The 14,583-nt window shown below is 38.7% G+C and overlaps 1 protein-coding gene across 1 annotated transcript in view; it reads left to right on the top strand.

The window, feature by feature from the left end:
• The window catches only part of ADGRV1 (adhesion G protein-coupled receptor V1), a 712,618-nt gene that overhangs the window by 675,289 nt on the left and 22,746 nt on the right, over window positions 1-14,583 (top strand). The window contains 2 exon segments of the mRNA XM_078151750.1: window positions 7,512-7,703; window positions 12,261-12,438. Coding sequence (XP_078007876.1) covers window positions 7,512-7,703; window positions 12,261-12,438 — 370 coding nt within the window.

The following is a 14,583-nucleotide window of genomic DNA, read 5'->3' as shown; positions in this document are numbered from 1 at the left end:
CTAGTGAACCATCTCTTAAAACAAAGATTTAAAAGTGAAGAGAAAAAAAAATCAATTCTGCAAAACCAGCCAACATATCAACTGTATCTGATGGTCCCTGCAATGTCCTGTGCCCATAGTCCCTCACCTCTATAAAGTAAAATACATTTTCTCATCTCTTCTTCTCTGGCGCCAGGCTTGGTCATTATGATAACCAAGGATTCCATTTCATTTTTTTCATTTATTTTGTTATCTTCTTTGTGAATGTCGCTTTCTTGGTCCTATTTTACTCAGCATCAGTTCAGTCTTTCCATTCTTCTTTGAATTTTTCATATCCATCATTTCTTAGGGCAAAATAATATTTTATGACATTCTTATACTTAAATGTATTTAATCATTTCCTAAGAACACACCCTTTCTTTTTAAGATCCTCTTTTCTAGAAATTTCCTTTTGTTCTTACAGAACTGGGGCACAAAGTTGTTCATCATTTAACCAGGTTGCAAAGCTATTCTGTTTGATTCACCCATCTGCTTTTATGATCCTTCTTATTTCTTTTTTTTTTGTCTTGTTCCATACGTGCACAGATGCTTTGCTAACGTGTATGTAGTCTGTTTGGATGTGTTTTCTTTAAAATCTCTGAGCAGATTTTTAAAAAATGATACAATCCCTTTGGGATTATTTTCTTAAAGTGAACTCACCATTAATCTTGTCCATGACCTCTGCTCAGTCCTTTGTATCTGTACAATCCTATTTGGACTTTTTGTACAAAGTAAGCATAACCCCCTTTAAATCAAGAAGGCTGAAAAGTGTCGTGACGAGGACAGAGACTTAAGAGCCAGGAAATCTGCAGTTTCCACCTGCACTGGAGAGGATGTGACCTTTGGCAAGTGGCTTAACTGCCATGTGGCTTCCTTTTTCTATCTGTGGAATGAAAACATTAGTGTTTGTCTCTTGCTTTGAGGGAATAGTGCAAAAATTAATGAGGCAACTTACCAAATCCTGTCAATACCTATATTATTCCCTGGAGGTGTGAGGCATTTAGGAAAGTGTACTGATTCCTTTAAACTATAGCCTGGAGTTAGAAAGACCTGAGTTCAAATCCAGTCTCAGATACTTATTAGCCGTGCGACCCCAGGCAAGTCACTTAGCCTCTGCTTGCCTCATTTTCCTCATCTGTAAAATGAGGATAAGAGTAGCACCTACCTCCCAGAGTTGTTGTGAGGATTAAACGAGATCCTATTTGTAAAAAAGTGTTTAGCATGGTGCCTGTTAATTATCATTCTTCTTATTATTCTTATGGCTCGGTGTTTGCTCATTTCAGCTTTCACATATTTACATAAATAGAGTTAAAAGGGACTCCAGAGATCGCCTAGTCCAACTCTGTTATTTTACAGATAAGGAAACTAAGGCCACAAAGACTGACATGCTTACATTCACACACATACAAAAACATTTTTTAAAAATAATAATCTATAGGTAGGAGTGTAGTGACAAATGTTTAACAACTGACTCTTCCCACACACACACACAAAAATGTGTGCACAATACTTTGAGTTTAATCTGCATAATTAACATTTTCTCCATTACTTTCTGAAGTCTAGACAATTAACAAAACAATAAATAAAGCCCATAGTATGTACAATTTCCAAAGTGTGAATGCTTACTCTGAAAATTTAACAATTGCCTTATAGGTAGGAACTGTCTCCAGCACACCCCTGTCTGTAGAGCATTTTATGGGCTTCACTGTTATGTATTATCTCATTTAACCCTCATAACAACCTCATGCTGTAGTGGGAAAAGCACTGGATCTGGAGTCAAGGACATGAATTCAAATTCTGACTCTGCCTCTTGCTAACCCTGGGCACTGGCCAGTCCAGATCTGGATGGAAGGATGACTTCTAGTAGGTCCTTCACAGCTGGTGCTGGGCCACTGAAGCACAGCTCATCAAAATAGAAATCTAGAGGGGAATTCATTTCCCCTTCTTCATGTATATCTTATTCAGAGAAGTGGTCAACAGTTTGCACTACTGAGATTCTAGGATGCCTCTTGGTGTATTGGAAAGGAGCTGGCACAATAAAAGAGATAAAGAGATCTGGTCTATTTGTAATGGAGACGAGCCACCTCCCAGGTCAAAGTTCTACAACCGCCTTCTTCCCCTTCCTTCTTCCCAGCCTCTCACAGGCAGCTGTTGTGTATTTGGGGCAGAAGCGTTCCTTTCCTTCTGTATGGGCAATGTGCATGTCCCCCTAGGCTCTTCATTGAGCTTTAGTGCATTTGCTACGTGTTTCTGTGATTCTAAGAAAAACAGGCATGTAGCTCTGACATGCAAGTCATTTGTAGCAGGCAGCCAGTCTCCTTTCTGAAACACAAAAGACTAGACTTTAAAACTAGGAGAGAGAGGAAAAAAGAACGTGTGTTATTTTAAGAGACAGGTCCTTAGAGACTGATTTTAAAGAAAGAATCTTGGTTTCTGGTCCAGCTTTTACTCCATCATCCACTGTTCTTAGAGGATTGCTCAAAGAAATCAATGTCATCCCCATCATTTTTAATCTGACAGTCTCATTTCATTCCTGTCCTGTGTATTGTAGTTGCCAATAGAATTAGGTCATGTTCATGTGAAAATAATTAGTTGTACAATGAAAATTGTAGATTCCTTTCTACATAATGGCTTTTTTTAGAAGCTATGTGACTATTGTTGTTTACAATGTAATTTTCTTGTGAAAATAAAAATATTAACCCACATAGTTTAGAGTGTTTAATTTCATTTCTTCCAACAAACTGTCCAGTTTAGAGGAAAGAAAATCAGTGTGGTTAAGTATATTTTGGGATGGTGATAGTTATGGATTATTTTACTTTAAAGCAGTATTACTTAAAAATAAACCATGTGCTTTTAAAATATTCTAATTAATTTTATATAGAAAAATAGTCCACAGATTTTTTATCTGTGTGGGGAATGGGCCAAGTTTAATTTATAGTAGTTTTCTATAGATGTATCTTTGTTTACACACATAAACATGCATGTGTATGTGTGTACATATATACGCATTCATGCATGCATATAGAAACATCTGGTTATCCTCTAATTATTTCATTTTGTTTTTAGACTTGAATTTTAGTTTTTTTCAATTAGCAAGCATTTATTTGCTTTCTTTCTCACCTTCCCCCACCACACTGATAAAAGGAAAATAAAAACAAAATCTTTGTAACAAGTATGTATAATCAAGCAAGAGAAATTCCCACATTGGTCATATCCAAAAATATATGTCTCATTTCTGTGTCTTGAGCACCTCTTTGTCAGGAGTTGGCTAGAATACTTCATCATTGGTCCTCTGGAGTTATGGTGGGTCACTTCAGTGATCAGTTAAGTCTTTCAAAGTTACATGTCTTTATACTGTTGTTGTTATTAAAAAAAATTATTTTCCTGGTTCTATTCACTTCAATCTGTATCAGGTCATATAAGTCTTCCCAGGTGTCTCTGGAACTGTCCCTTTCAACATTTCTTTGTAATAATGTTCCTTTACATTCTATATATCATAATTTGATCAACTGTTCCCAAATGATGAGCATCCCCTTAGTTTCCAGGTTTTTGTTATAACAAAAATAACTGTTGCAAATATTTTTGTACACAAGGGACCTTCTCCTCTTTCTTTTATCTCTTTGGGGTATAGGCCCAGTTGTACTATTGCTGGGTTGAAGGGAGTTGGTGACTCTGGGGGTAGAGTTCCAAATTGCTTTGCAGAATAGTAATTGTTTCATATTAAGATTCACATGAGTTAGTAGTTTTGAAGCTCTGAATATTTTCTCGTAGGCTATTTAGAGTTACAAATGTTAAACCTATAAATGTACTGTATGTTATTGTTTCTAGTATCCTAGAAACAATGGGAATAATGGTAAAATGCAAATTCCATCAAACTAGTTTTAATTCTATTTGCTGAGCACCCTCTAAGTTAATGCCTTACCTCATGAGTGTTCCTTTCACTTATGAAGTTGGGCAGTTTGGGAATTTTTCAGGAGCTAAGTATCTCATTGACTAGGAAAATTCTGAATTGTTTCCAAAAATTAAGTAACAGGATTAATGGGTAGACAAAAGGCACAATTTAAGATATTTTACTGGCTGAGCATAAAGGTCAAAATTAGCAAGCTATAAAGAGGCACCATTAGAAACATACAGTAAGCCCTTTGTAAAAATCATAAATGACCATCAGTGTAGGCAGTGGATTGAAAACAAATAAATTTTTTTTTTTGCTATCTGTGACGGAAGCAGGGCAATTTTCAAGAGCTTGACATAGTTGCAAAAAAATTTAAAGGGCCATCAGGTCAGTAAGAAACTATAAAATAGCTTTGTTGTTCTTATGTAACAAGAAGCACAGTACAAGTTGGGTGTTAAGCAGTCTACAGCATTCCACAGGCCAATGATTTTATAATCTCAATAAATAATAAATAACAATTCACATAGCACATTGTAGCATTCAGAGCACTTTCATGTTATCTCCCTTGATCCTCATAACAAAACTCTATGACGTTGAAAGACAAGTATTATGGTCCCCATTTTACAGATAAGGAAACCAGTTCAGACGAGTTAAGTGATACATAAATATGGCTAGAGGGATATTTTTTAACCAAACAAGAGATGTTAGTGATCATAAAAGATGAAAAAGACAATTCTGATTACATAAAATTTTAAAAGCTTTTTCAATGGACAAAATCAGTGCAACTTGAATGAGTTGAGAAGCTGTTGGTTGCAGGGAGGGGGATTTTAGCAGAAAAGAGCTCTGAAAAATATTTAAGATATATGAGGAATCGATGTAAACATATAAGAACAAAAATGTTCCCTAATAGGTAAGTGGTCAAAGGATATGAATAGACAGGTCAAAGGTGATGTTAGCAACCTACGACCATATGAAAGAATGCTTCAAATCAGTAATAATAAGATAATTGCGAATTAAAACAACTCAGGTTTTACCTCAAACCCATCAGATTGGCAAAGATAACAAAAAGAAAAAAATGGTCAGGGTTGAAGGGGCTGTGGGAATACAGGAACACAAATATATTGTTGGTGAAGCTATAAATTGGTAAAACCATTCGGAAAAGCAATTTGGAATTATCCTAGAAAAGTCACTAAACTGTACCATCCAGAAATATGTCAAGTATGTATCCCAAGAAAGATAGAGGGGAAAGGTTTCATACATATAAATATAGCAGCACTTTCCATGGTAGCAAAGAAATTGAAATAAAGTATGTCTTCATCAATTGGAGAAGGGCTGAACAAAGTATGGTATTGAATGTACAACAGGGAATGGACTTGTGATTTCACTGCAGGGGGAATTCTTGGATGAGAAAATTTTACCAAGAGAGGTCGGCATCTTCCTGGCAAATAAAAGAATTAGACTTGCCTAAAAGGAGAGATAAAATGACTTACCCAGGATCACATAGTTAATGTCAGAGATGGCACTTGGACCTAGGAGTGATAGGACTAATATCCTTCCTCTTTCATTAGGCCCACCCAGGAGTGGGCTAGTAAATGCTTAACAACTAGCTCTCCAAGGTGGGGAAAAAAGGTATGCATGGTACACTTTTAAGTTTAATCTGCATTATTAAAATACTTTCTCCTTCATTTTCTTAATTCTAGACAATCAAAATAATAAATCAAGCTCTGATTTGTAGTAATTGCTAATTTCTGAGGTGTAAATGGTCTGAGAGCCCATAAGGCTGGCTGTAGACCATCCCTGGGCCCAACCCTCCTGCTTCCCTCCTGCCATGGATTGTTATTGTTCAGTCATTCAGTTGGGTCGAACTCTACATGACCCCATGGACGTCATCTGTGGGGTTTTCTTGGCAAAGATGCTAGAGTATCATTTCCTTTTCTAGTGTGTCCCCATTTTACAGATGAATAACTAAGGCAAATAGGGGTTAAGTGACTTGCCCAGGGTTATGCAGCTAGTAAGTATCTGAGGCTGGATTTGAACTCAGAACTTTCCGTGGATTAGCTTTCCCTAAAAGGAGACAAAACTGTTCTTGGCATCTGATTAATTCCAGCTTCTCTGATACAGCTTCCTGGTCATCAAAGGACTAGATGTGGAATCAGGGCCCCTCTGATTTATTGGATTCTGAAAACCCCTTAAATTACCTTCTTTTTCACTGTATCCTGCCCTGATGACCAGACAATTTCCATAAAGAATGGGGAAGAGGGGGGAATCACACCAAGTGCCTCGGTGTGTTAAACCTCCTTTTGTTTGCTCTTCAGGTGACTTCCAAGAACTTCATTTTCTCCTGACATAAACCCTGAACTAAGAGATTACTGGCATCACAGCCACCTCCAGTGCTAAATCTTCCTGTCTTGAAGGCCAGCTTTCTTAGAGCAACTAGATGGCACAGTGGCCTCGAGTAAGGAAGACTTATCTTCCTGAGTTCAAATCTAGCCTCAGACACTTACTAACTGGGTGACCCTGGGGAAGTCACTTAACTCTGTTTGCCTCAGTTTCCTCATCTGGAAAAGGAAATGGCAAACCACTCCAGTATCTTTGCCAAGAAAACCCCAAATGATTTCATAAAGAGTCAATATGACTGAACTACAAAATGGAATGTTATCATACCAGAGGAAAGGAATCAAGGAAACTTAGACTTATGTGAACAAATATAGAACAAAGTAACCAGGACCAAGAGAAAAATGTGCAAAAATGTTCACAATAATGTAAAGAAAAGTAACTCTGACTGACATCAGAACTCCCATCAATGCAGTGACCAGTTGTGATTTCAGAATTGATGGTGAAGTATTCCTCCCTCACTTTCCAGAGAGGCAAGACCCACCAATATGTTTGTTTCTCCTAAACTACCCTTCTTTGTTTCAAGGGAAAGTTCTGTTGGAGGGAGGGGGGAGAATTTAAGCCATCTACCGAAGTCCCTCCACCTACTAAGGAGTGGAACTGAGACCAGGAATGAGAGGTCTTCATTCCTGTCCTACTCTTCTTTCCATCACACCAAGACAGGGAGAAAGTAAAACGTGAGGGAGCCTGATGAGAACACAAGATGAAGGGGAAAGGATGGGACAATTAGTCATCAGACTTCCATCACAAACACTCTAATTTGCACCAAGGTAAAACAACTAGAGTATATGAGATTTACACATTTGAAAAAAGATGGCTTTTTTTTCCCCACAGCTGGGATGGAGACTATTGCAGAGGCAAAGTCCTGTTGCAAATGGGATATGGTACTTTCCTCTGACTACTGAGAAGTGATACTGATTACCTTGACTTTATTATACAGCTATATGGAGTTAACGGAAATAATTTTCAGTGATTCAGCAGCTCTATACCCGATGACATTTGCTAAGTATTGTTATACATGCTTGAAATTTTACTATTAGAATGGTGCCTTGTTATTCTCCCAGCATGCCACAATCATATAACTATCTATCTTGGGGAGACCATGGAGTGACTGCTATCCCAAAATATGAACTCTTACAAAAGTGACATTTTAAGCCAATCCAGCAAATTCTTCTCTGACCTGGTGGCATTTTTTTTTCCTTCACAGGGCCTTTATGTCTTTGTGGTGTATTTCATTCTACACAACCAGATATGCTGCCCAATGAAAGCCAGCTACACTGTGGAAACGAATGGGCACCCCGGGCCAGGTTCGGCTTTTTTCACAGCAGGCAGCGGCATGCCTCCTGCAGAGGGTGAGATCAGCAAATCGACCCAGAATCTCATCAGTGCTATGGAAGAGGTACCTGTCATTTGTCTTCTTTTGTGAAGAAGGGCAGATAAGTCCCACCTCGCAGAATTCCAGAATGTCAGAGCTAGAAGGGAGATGAGAGGTCATGAAAACCAGCCCTCTCATTTTACAGTTTAATCAGATGAGGGCCAGAGAGATGAAAAGATTTAATTAAGACTGGTAGGGACAGGACAGGATTAGAACCCAGGTCTCCTGATTCTCAGGCCAACTTTATTGTCACTATACCATATTATGTATCATCCTGTCTGATGACCTTATTCTTCTCCCTGCTGTGTGAGCTGTAGTAGCCATTCACTTGAAGAAAAATAAATTAGCCATAGCTTGCTTTGGCATCTCACATCACTTAGTCTTGGAGGATGAATTTACCCATAATCAGGTCTTCTAACACCCTTGGAAACTGTTTCTAGAATGTTTCTTAGTCCAAAATATTTTTACCAACCTCTTTTCCCCCAGATAGTTGACTTCTCACCTTGAGCTCAGCATGCAATCATGAGAGGTACAGTGATCCAGATACTCCTTTTAATCTAAATATCAGAAATGTTTCAGAACAGAGACTCAGAACTTTTACAAGGAGTGTGAATTGCACTAATGGAAATCCTAATCAGAATTTGATGTACATATGAAATGTACATCTTCTTCACTTCTCTTTCCATTCTTCCCACATTTTACACCCTTAGTCCCCTTTCTACCAGTCCCTGGTTTTGAAATTTCTTGCCTAGAGGAAGCTAAATGGTGCCCTGGGCCTCGAATCAGAAAAACCTGAGTTCAATTGCTTTGTGACCCCTGGGCAAGTCACTTAACCTGTGACTGTCTAAGATCCCTCAACTGTAAAATGGGACAACAATAAGCATCTACTTCCCAGGGTTATTGTGATGATCAGCAATGTTTACCATAGTGCCTGGCCCATGATTGGAACTTCATAAATGCTTATTTCCTTCCTTCCTTCCTTCCTTCCTTCCTTCCTTCCTTCCTTCCTTCCTTCCTTCCTTCCTTCCTTCCTTCCTTCCTTCCTTCCTTCACCACCTTTGTAGGGAAGGAAACAGTACTCAAGTTCTAAAACTCAACTGAAGAAGCTTTTTTGGGAAGAAAAGTTAGTTCAAGTAGCCTCCAGCCCCCACAGAGATGCTGCAAAGCAGTATATTCCTTAGTCTGCCAATATACTCTCCCATTTCTCTCCATAGAGAGCAAAGGGAATGCAGCATAGCATCCTTTGATACTGTCAGTAAATGAGAATAGGAGGCATGTCATCTAAATATGTATATGTATATGTATACACACACACATATACACACATGACAATACATATATAAATATACATATACATAATGTGTCCCCACATCCAGAGAGTATTTCCTAGTTATCTCTATTGATCTAGAGATGAGTTATTTCCATTACAGATTTAAATAAACTAAATAAAATTTCATGGGATTAGAAACCTAGTATAATTTTTTTTAAAAGGAAAAGAGAGGCAGGTAGGTGGCACAGTGGATAGAACTCCAGCCTTGAAGCAGGAGGATCTGGCCTCAGACACATGACACTTACTAGCTGTGTGACCCTGGGCAAGTCACTTAACCCCAAATGCCTCACCAAAAAAAGACAAAAAAAAAAGAAAAGAAAAGAAAAGAAAGGAAGGGGAGAGAGAGATGGGAAAGGAAGGGAAGGGAAGGCAAGGGAAGAGAAAAAAATTAATATCTTTTTTTTTTTTAGAAATGGTCAGCTAGGTAGAACAATGGATAGCTTAACAGGTCTGGAGTCATGAAGAACAGAGTTCAAACAGGGTCTCAGATATTTACTAGCTGTGTGACTCTGGGCAAGTCACTTAACCTCTATTTGATTCAGTTCCCTCATCTGCAAAAATGGGGATAATAAAAGCACCTCCTAAGGGTGTTGTCAGGATCAAATGAAATAATAATTGAAAAACTTTAGCACAGTTCCTGATACATAGTAAGTGCTATTTAAATGTTAGCTATTATTTTTAGAAAGCTCAGATGAAGAGTCTGGGGAGCATGTCATTAGTGAACATAGGGAAATTGGAGTACCAGTACCCTGTTCAAAATTTTTTATTCAATTTAATGTAGCAAAGTAAGCCACATTCAGCAGCATCTAGAGACCTGAGCTAGAGTTTGTTTGGGGATGTAAAAGTAAAAAGATATATAGTCCTTAGCCTCAAGGAGCTTGCAGTATGATAGGAGGGAAAACGAGGGAGATGGGCTGGACCTGGGATTTCATCAGAATAGGGAACCCCAGGTGAGGAAGGCAGGTCAGCCTTTTCTTCAATTTATATTATTACAGAGTTGCCTTGAATAATATTTCTCAAACTATGCTATAAGGAACACCCCAAGCTTTTTTAATTAATTAATTTTAAAATAAATCTTATATTGCTTGTTAATAGGCATTAAAAATAATAATTTTAGGGAGTTCTGTGAAATTTTTGTTTAAACTTAAGGGTTCTGTCACTGTGAAAAAGTTTTGAGACCTGCTGGCCTGGAGCTTTGAGAGGTTGTGACTTACCCAAGGTTACTGAATCAGCAGATTTCAGAATGAGGACTTGAACCCAGATCTTCCTAGCTGGGTCCATATCTTCTGCTCCAAGCTGCCTCTCCCTAGAAACACATGACATCCATGAATATGGTAAAATGCAGTGGGTCAAAGCTTGAGGAAAACTATTCGAGGTTTTTGACATCACAGGTGACATTACCAGGAAGGGATATTATTTAAAAAAAAAAACACCACCACCAGAAGGGAAACTTTAAAAAAAAAACTTTTCTGATTTTCCAAAAATATCTAGCATTTGTCTAAAGATCTTTGACACCTCAATTAAATTTCTTTATGTTCTTTTCCTTTTTTTCCATTATCCTCAAAGTCTTCAGTTGGCCTTTACTCAAAATGTACCCTCTCAATAGTACTTCCTGACCTACAACCACTTAGGTAATCTTATCTTGGGAGACAGCAGCTGTGACAGCCCTCTGGCTGGGCACTAGCCACAACTTAAAACCATCATGCTGTCAAAAACATACCCCTGAAGGATAGTCTTTGATCTGAGGAGCCCCCGATTTGAATTGGCTTTGATCTAGCACATCTCACCAAAGGGTGTTGTCAGAGCCGTTGGAAGCTGTGGATTTCCTTGGAGGTGGAGAAGTGGGAGAGGTGAAGAAGATGGTGGAAGGGAACTTTCCGATTTAGAGGAAGATGAGGAAATTATTATCATTTTGGTCACAAAGCATGGAAGAACAGAGGATACTATTTAAGCTGATTGAGTCAAGTCAGTAAGTGTGAATGGTTACTGTACTCCAAGCACTGTGCTGTGAAATGCACAGGCTGCCAGGCAGTCTTGGCAGGTTGTCACTTTCTGATAGAATTTACTTCTCCCAGATGCTCCTAAAGTAAAATTAAAGATAGGAAAATAGATGGGTATTTAATCTGTATTTTATCCCCACCTAACACCATAGAAATACAAAGAGCAGTCCACATTGGATTGTGTAGAGGGACTGAACTAGATTGTCTAAATAAGCAGTAACATTTGTCAAGGAGCTAGAAAATATAGCTAACATTTACATAGCACTTACTATGTTCCAGGCACTGTGCTAAGTAAGTACTTTACAATTATTATCTCATTTTATCCACAAAACACTCCTAGGAGGTGCTATTATTACCTCCATTTTACATATGAGGAAACTGAGGCAAACAAAGGTTAGTGACTTGCCCAGGGTCATACAGTTGGTACATGTCTGAGGTCAAATTAATTGCTGAATTAGAAGGTACTTCAGACATCATCCGGTCCAATTCCATCTTCTCAATGCTTTGGCATAGGCTGTCCCATTTGCCTGGTATGCACCCCTCATCTTCCCATTTTAGAATCCTTCAGTAGCCTTTCAAGGCTCAGTTCAAATGCCGCATGAAGTCTTTCCTCATTTGCTAGGGCCCTGCCCTAGTAGATTAATTAAAAATTAATTTTATTTTTTGTATTTTCCTCTCAGGACCTGGACTTTTTTTTTTTAAATATCCCCCAGTACATAGCATAGTCGCCTGGCAAATAGTAGGTGCTCAATAAAAGCTTGCTGAATGATTAATTGAACTACAAAGAATCCCACCTACAACATCCTTGACAAGTGGCCATCCAGTCTCCACTTGAATGCCTCTAGTCATAAGGAACTCGGGATTTCCACAGACAGACCAGTTCCATCTTTGTACAATTGTAGTCACCACCAACCTCTTTCTTACACTGAGCCAAAAACCCACCTTCCTATACGTTCCACCCATCGGTCCTAGTTCAGGCCCAGCTGAACCGATTAAATGCCTCAGAGGAGGGATGGAGAAAATGAGCCGCCCCTGACAGGAGACTTCAGAAGGCGATGGGTGAGCCAGGAGGTTTTCTATCAAGGCTTTTAAAGTCATATGCAGATCAGCACTCCTGCTTAATCGCCGGCTTTCTTCAGTCTGAGCAATTCCTTGAGAAGTATTTTGACTGGCTCTCCTCTGGGATGCAGAGAAAGGAATGGCTCATGTAAAGTACTTTGCTACTTTATTCATATAGTTTCATTTTTTAAGGTGCCAGCTGACTGGGAGAGGGCGTCCCTCCGACAAGCAAGTCAAGCGAGCCCCGACTTTAAGCCGAGTCCTCAGAATGGTGCCTCATTCCCAACTGCTGGAGGCTATGGTCAGGGGTCTCTGATAGCTGATGAAGAATCACAAGAGTTTGATGACCTGATTTTTGCTCTAAAAACAGGTAAGGGTCATATCATCTGGCCTCTCTTTCACCCCTCCTTGCAGTGTTCTAGAATCTATGTCCATTTCCGTGGTAAAGGAGCAGTTTTGGTCACCTCTCCCACTATATTGATTCTACTAGAAAATTTAAATCTTAGAAATAAATATTAAGGATTTGAAGCATAATTTATGGGTTTTTCTATTCACAAGAGCTTGATACAATATTACTCTACTCTAATCCCCCAATAAACCTATAATATTATGGAGCTGAGATGGATATAAGGCCCATAGTAGCATCTCTCTCTCTCTCTTTCTCTTCAAATCTTTCTCTCGTCTGTTTCCTAAAGGGTTCCATCTAAGAGGGTTTTCTAGGTCCCCAAACTACCGCTAGGAAGGATCCTTCTGATACAAGAGATGAACCTCTGGTAGTTACATCAGTGGTCCTCAAACTTTTGGTCCCTTTATGCCTTTAAGTTTTGTTGATGATCCTCCCCACAAAAGAACTTCCGTTTACGTGGGTTAAATCTATCACAGTTTACCATATTATAAATTTACTTTTTAGTATTATTATAAAAATAGTTTTGATCTCACAGACCCCCTGAAAGGATCTTGGGGTGCTCCCAAGGGGCCCCAAACCATATATTGAAAACTGCTGGGCCACATCATATAGTACTACTGTGTACTTGGTAAAAAATTGGAGAAAGTAAGCTTTTGGTTCAGATAGACCTTCAATCAGTGGATCTTCCACTGGCCCTTTAATAATTAAAACAATACAGTTGGGAGCTATGAAAGCCACCAGTGGATAATGATACTAGGGCTTCACTGGCAGTACAGTGCTAGCAGGTTTATGCTGGCCTTCATATAGTATGACCTTCTTCAGGTGATATTTTCAAACAGCTGGGCTATGCCTTGCCATATTATATGACATGCAAAACTACCCACTTACCATGACTAAAGCTGCCTTTAAGCTCACCTTTGGGAGGAAAGAATAGGTGGACAGCATTCTTCTCAGTTTCTAAATTACTTCCCAGTAGTGTGTTAGTTAATTGAACATTTTCAGGGCATTTAGTAAAGTGTATCACTGGTACCTTGAAGAAACATCCTTTTAAAATCCCTAAGCTGGGTGGGTATTCAGCCTCTGTTTGCTACCTATGTGATCTGCCCTAATCTTCTTATGTAAATGAAATGTGCTTATATATTATATCATATATTATATATTATATATATAACAAGACTGCTTTGTGTGTAGTATTTATGAGTGTGTGTATGTTTGTGTTAGTAGGTTATTTATTTTGCTAGTCACAAGATAAGGGACTAACAACTAGTCTTCAAAGGGTGGGTCCTGGGGTGATCTCCCCTCCTGTTGGAAGTGGCTCTGCTCCTGTCTGACCTGGTCTGATCTGATTGCTGCATGGGTTCCTCCCCCTATTCCACCACTCTGGGGCTTGTGCCTTATAAGGTAATATCACTTCATAATGGTTCTTCAGTAATTAAATCCTCCTAGATGAGCTCTGAAGTTTGAATTCTGTTGTAACAAGAGTGGCTTTGGTAAGTTTCCCATGGATTTAGCCTCTCCCACAGGCATTTCATTCCAGGCTACACAAAGGTGCAAACCTTCTCTGAAATAGTATGACTTCAGTTCCTCAAAATTTAAACCTGGTGATACTCAACTGTGACCTGGCTAATCTTATTTACTGTATGAGTAAATGAGGAAGGGGTGATTTCTCAAGTAATCGGGTTACCACTGATGTCCCCATTTAGGACTGCTTTTAACAGCAAGAAGTAGGTAGGTAAAAATTCGAGTACACATGTTACACGCCCTTAATTGAATAGAATAACCATCCTTGTATTTGGTAATAACTGACGCTGTTGAGTGATCTTCCAGGGTATGAATTAATAAAATAAATTACAGTGTAATAAGTTTTAAAAAGTTTGACTAAATGTGGTAAAATTTTCGTGAGATAAAGTGGGTCACCTTCCCTTTAGTAAACAGAACACAGCAAAAAGATAGATAGATACATTGATACATAGATACATAGATAGACAGACAGACTAGATAGATAATAGATAGATAGATTCTCCTAACTGCGAACATTGCCTCAGAATTCCATTGTTGTCCTGGATTATTTTATTTCCAAGAATGACTGGACCCAACATTGAAGTTAAT

Source organism: Phascolarctos cinereus, unplaced genomic scaffold (assembly GCF_003287225.1).
Source record: "Phascolarctos cinereus isolate Bilbo 61053 unplaced genomic scaffold, phaCin_HiC Scaffold_4;HRSCAF=312, whole genome shotgun sequence".
NCBI classification, from domain to species: Eukaryota; Metazoa; Chordata; class Mammalia; order Diprotodontia; family Phascolarctidae; genus Phascolarctos; species Phascolarctos cinereus.
Note: the sequence above shows the minus strand (reverse complement) of the source record. Positions and strands in the feature narration are given on the sequence as shown.